Source organism: Chanos chanos, chromosome 6, assembly GCF_902362185.1.
Source record: "Chanos chanos chromosome 6, fChaCha1.1, whole genome shotgun sequence".
Classification (NCBI taxonomy): domain Eukaryota; kingdom Metazoa; phylum Chordata; class Actinopteri; order Gonorynchiformes; family Chanidae; genus Chanos; species Chanos chanos.
The window spans coordinates 8617492-8622851 of NC_044500.1; the positions used below are offsets into that span (position 1 = coordinate 8617492).

At 41.1% G+C, this 5360-nt stretch overlaps 1 protein-coding gene across 1 annotated transcript; it reads left to right on the forward strand.

Annotated features, from left to right (window-relative positions):
- Window positions 1-398: 398 nt before the first annotated feature.
- Window positions 399-4001, forward strand: LOC115814989 (CUB and zona pellucida-like domain-containing protein 1). The gene is made up of 6 exons (XM_030777961.1): window positions 399-548; window positions 663-1063; window positions 1422-1518; window positions 1627-1816; window positions 2155-2260; window positions 3863-4001. Exons 1-6 carry the CDS (start codon window positions 399-401, stop codon window positions 3999-4001), a joined length of 1083 nt encoding a protein of 360 aa, XP_030633821.1.
- Window positions 4002-5360: the final 1359 nt, after the last annotated feature.

The following is a 5360-nucleotide window of genomic DNA, read 5'->3' on the forward strand; positions in this document are numbered from 1 at the left end:
CATCTCTTGTCACTTTCTCAGGTCCAGATACTATCAGTCCGAAATGAGATGCGTTATAGTTTACGTAAATGAAGATGAAGGTAATTCACAGAAATCTATATGTGAAGGTTTAATCCACATTTCAGTGAAAATATAGAAATGAGAGATGACTGTCCATTATTAACTGTTGATCATAACACAATTAACATAGCTATTCACTACAATGTAATTTTTTCATAACAAAATATACGGGCTCTGAGCACAAATAACATGGTGGATAAAATATTTGTCTACTTATTTATTTATTTATTATTAGGCATTTATATCATGTTCCATTATTAAAGTATTAATGTGGCGATATCTATGTGTGATTCCATTTTGGATCAGTCCAAGCTGATGTGACCTGTACACAGACCACCATGTCAGTGGTGCTGGAAAAATCCACTATTCCTGGACCTGGACACCACGCGGAACATCTCCGACTGAACGATCCAAGCTGCACTCTGGACTCCAACGGCACCCACCTGTTCACCAACATATCTCTGAATGACTGTGGTACAGTGATGGAGGTAAGAATCTCTCTCACACATTTCTCACATGTTCACACTATTACCAACCAATGAAACAATCACGTTGTTAAGTCAAAACACGCTAATCGTTTTGTTTCTCTTGTTTTCTCGAAGGAGGACGATGACAGCCTGATCTTCAGGAACGAAATCGTTTCGTACGACGACCCGAACGATATCATCACAAGGAAACACGAGGTTGAGATTGAGATCAGTTGCAAATATCAGAAAAGAAACAACGTGACCGTTGAGTTCGACGCCCACAGACCAGCAATCAACATCACCGAGAGGGGCTTCGGCACGTTTACCTATGAGTTTGAATTCTACGACTCGCCACAGTTCACCGACAGAAAAGATCCGAACTCCTACCCGCTGGAGTATGAAGTTGGGGAGATGATGTACTTGCAGATCGAGTCCAGCAGCCCAGTTCCCAACACTGAAATCTTTGTCGAATCCTGCAGTGCTACGCCCTATGACAACCCCAGTTATCCTCTCGCCTACCCCATCATCGTCAACGGGTAACAGTAATTCCACAGTGCGTTAGCATTATGAAGTACACAAGCTGTAAATTCAAATATATTTATGGCCTGTCATGCTCCTTTGCAACTATGCAAAACGTTTGTCAAAGCAGTTCGCAGATACACATATTACACATATTTTTATTAGCCCTGCGCTAACACACACCGCAGGCAACTGGTCAACTAATTATTAAACGGAGGATCGTTATTATCAAACATGCTAGCACCAGGCTAACAACAATATGAATATGGAGGAGGGACCTTGAGGTGCTTTAAGTGACACTGATGTAAACAGTAGTATTATAAAGTCTTATAAACTTGTTTTATTTTGAATGAAATAAGAGTGTTTCTTTTGCAGTTGTGGCGTCGATGACACATTGAAGACGTTCACCAGCCACCAATCAGATTTCAAATTTGGACTCCAGGCTTTCAAATTCATTGGACTGTATGATCAGGTAAAGGTCTGGTAAAGGTATACTAACTTACATTGACGCCCAGATCAGAGGTCTCATAGCTGCTATCTCTCTCTCTCTCTCTCTCTCTCTTTCTCTCTCTCTCTCTAGGTGTTTATCACTTGCTCAATCATTCTGTGCGAGGCTGGGAATCCCAATACCAGATGCTCTGAGGGCTGCAGTAATACCACAGCAGCCTTTTCAGTGCCTCACCGCCACAGGAGAGATGCACCCATCCAGACCGGCAATCACTACATTTCCCAGGGGCCCTTGCGGCTCAGGAGGAGTACAGGTCGTTCAGGTAAATTTGGTGCATGTTCAAGATTTTCTTTAAACTTTCAGTCGGAGGAAAGGTGATTCTACAGTAAACGGCCTTAAAGTACATGAGCGTAGCTCAATAGTGATTGCGTATCTTGCAGGCATACAAAAATGACAAAACAATAAAATGTGATTTTTTTTTCTCCATACAAACTTCTAACTGTCCAGGAATTGATTCCAAACACAGACAATGTATGACTTGTGCTTTCCGTGAGAAATGATGGCACCGTAACAGATAAACAGTTTAAAGAAATAAAGCCTGTAGTGAGGATAAACATATAATTACTTGTGCTGTGTTCCTACTCCTCTCTCATCTAACAGAAGTCAGTGGGACCCAGAAACTGGACCTGAACCTCGTTTTCGTCGCCGGGTGTCTGCTGGCCGCCGTCGGCATGGTGTGTGGAGTAATGGTCATTAGAACCAGGAGGTCAGAGATCAAATATCAACCACTTTCATCTTCTGAATTTTAAGATAATTACTCTTTTAGATGGGAAACATGGAAGATCTTATTTTAAGGTTTCAGAATCAGGCAAGTTCTTAATTAATAAGGGCGCTTTTGGCGTTGAAACCTGATTAAACAAATAGAATCCTTGATAATCGAAGTAGTGATTGTAAATACTGTATGATCATTCTCTTTTGCTAATGACACGAAAGTGAACTTGTGTGATGACAAGAGGTGGATTACAAGTTCTATAGTCATACTAATGACTTCCCAAAAATTTCATGACACTTTGGAGACTGATTTTTTTTTGTTTTTGTTTTCATGTTTTTGTCTAAAAAAAAAACTGTTGGAATTCAAACTGCAAAACGATAGTCTCAGTTTTTTTTGTCCAAAATACTCACTGTCCGGGTATAAATTGTACACACAAACAGCATCACAAAGCGGGTACAGCTTACGGGAAATTATGTCACAGAAACAGTTTGACAGTTAAAAAAAATGCATTGGTACAACATGTGAGAAAGAGCAAAGATATGAATCCAAAAACGGTGCCAAATAGTTGATAAGGTGACGAATTTAGAGTCAAATAGTCGATAAGGGGACAGATTTAGAGCCAAATTGTCGATAAGGTGATGAATTTAGAGTTAAGTAGTTGATAAGAGGATAAATTTAGAGTTAAATAGCCCATAAGTTGATGTATTTCAGACTGAATCTCTCAGATCCCAGTGCTAGGGGGAACAGAATACTGGACACTCTGGAAAATTCATGTTCAAGTGAATAGCTGATGTTCCCAGCTCCGAGTGGGATTTTCCCAGGCCAGAGTGAGGCCTCAGGTGATTGACAGGAGATTAAATGTTGGGACATCCCCTTGGGTCAGATGGATAGGGTCTGCAGAAAGCATTTTCCCTTAGTTTTTTGCTAAACTAGATCATCCTGAGACATTGCTTAGAGACATTTATTTGTTATACATTTTTTCGCTCTGTGGTATTTTTTTCCTATCTGTTACCTCAGTTTAGTTTACTTTCAGTTGCATTTTAAGGTCTCTCGGACATTTTTATTGTGTTTACTTTATTGGAACGCAGTCAAGCGCTATATACTATCTGCTTCACATTCTTGAACACATTTCTGAGTGTTGCTGGTTTTACCAGGTAACTCAAACTTCATAGCTATTTTTGAGCGGTGAGTTCATTCAAGTTCTCTCAAAAGAAAGAAACCTCACCCTCAGGTTTAGTAAACTCAAAAAGTCCACGCCGGTGATGCATTTCCCTTACTTTTGTTAGAATTTTTTTTCCCAGGAAACGTTGTGATAGCTGGGATTCTTTAGAAAACAATGGTATTCTTTTGACCATTCTGTAGTCTATTCTATTCTTTAGACCATCAAAGTGAAGCTGGGATCTTTCCCATTCTATTGTGTGTACACCCAAAAAAAAAAAAAAAACACACAAAAAAAAAATTCAAGTCTTGACTTGTTGACTGTTTAGTTGGCAGTTGTAGCTCCATTACCCCAAAGTCATCTGAAGGGTTTAACAACTGCCGTTCCAAACACAAACACATCACTCCCAACACCCCTGACTATCCCCTTTCACCCAGAACGCATCGACGTGAGGTCTGGACTGTGTCTCTGGTCAAGGACTCCTCCGTGCCTCTGTCCACGTTAGCGGTGAGGGCACATCCTGTCCGAGGGAGCGGGGGAGGTCCCGAGCGTAGGGAGGTTGGAGAGTGGAGGTGAAAGGTCAGCTATCCTCTCTCTCAGGTTTCAAAGGCGTCTGAGAAGAATGGTGCACGGAGGTCAGCTCCCACAGAGAGCTGTTGAGTGTCAGAGCAGAAGGGGATGGGCAGCAAGTCTAATGGCTTCCGCAGTTTAAGGAAAACGTGAAGTGGAGGCGATTAGCGATGAGTTCTGAAAAAAGCAACGAGAGCGCCGCGGTAACGGAGGAGTGGACCTCATCAACGCATTCATCCGTGAAACTTTGAGGTGTTGTGTGGTTAGATGTTTAAAACACACACACACACACACATACACACACACACACACACACACACACACACACACACACACACACACACACACTGGTAGAGAGGGGTGATGCTGGTCAGCTGTATTAACGAGAGTTCTTTGTGTGAAAAAAAAAGATTTTGTAACTGTTCATAGGAGGGATTATATAAACATAAATACAATACCACATCACAGCTGACCTGCTCTGCCCTACATACACACACACACACATAAATACACACAAAGACCACCGTTTGAAGAGACACTGGCCTTCAACCAATCAATCACCCACACCACTCACTGTGACCATTGACCTACGTGGGCAAACAGTCTTGTGTGTGAGTTTACTACATCGGACGGTTTGGCTACTGGGAGTGCACAGTCAGATCTCTCCCAGAGTGACATCTCTGTTAGCTTAGGAAACAAAGAGGGGAGATGGAGGTAGAAAGGGTCATTGTTTGGGGATTTGAAGGCATATTACTCTTAAAAGACCTCAGGGACAGATAACAGGAAACTTAGAATGACTGAATAAAACAAACCCACATCCTTTCATGTCTGGCACAAAACAAACCCGGATCCTTCTTGTGAAAACCGATAGAATAATGAAGTTCATTAATCTGCTCCTCTTTACGTAACAAATGCCATAACTTCATATACACGTTTAATCACCTTACTGTCTTTGATAAACAAGAGTTGTGTCTGCACAGTTTTGTTTGTTTAGACTGTTAAAACAATAATTAAATCTCATACAAGTTTTGACGTTTTAAATACGCAAAAATGTTTGTGATGTTGGAGATCATTAAAATGAAGCCAAGTTGCATAAGTTGCCAGAAAGAAATGGAAAGACTGAACGTTAATGGGAAAAAAAACGAGGGAAAAAGAGAGAAAAGAAAGGGAGAGGATGGTTTTGAAAGATTACAAGTTCCATCACGCTGACGCCGACCCAGTTGACAACAGCAAAGAAGTTTTTCTGTTTGTTTTTGTTTTTTTGGAATCCACATCATTGTGTTGAAGTACAGGGAAGAGCTTCTGCAGGTAGTGCCTCTCTGAGAATAGCATAGCCACTTACTCAACACAGCATGAAAACCCATT

Coding starts and splice junctions, on each gene's coding strand:
- LOC115814989 (XM_030777961.1), top strand. CDS start 399: ATGTCAGTGGTGCTGGAAAAATCCACTATTCCTGGACCTGGACACCAC. Junction 1,519..1,626: donor TCATTGGACTGTATGATCAG/GTAAAGGTCTGG, acceptor CTCTCTCTCTAG/GTGTTTATCACTTGCTCAAT. Junction 1,817..2,154: donor GAGGAGTACAGGTCGTTCAG/GTAAATTTGGTG, acceptor CTCATCTAACAG/AAGTCAGTGGGACCCAGAAA.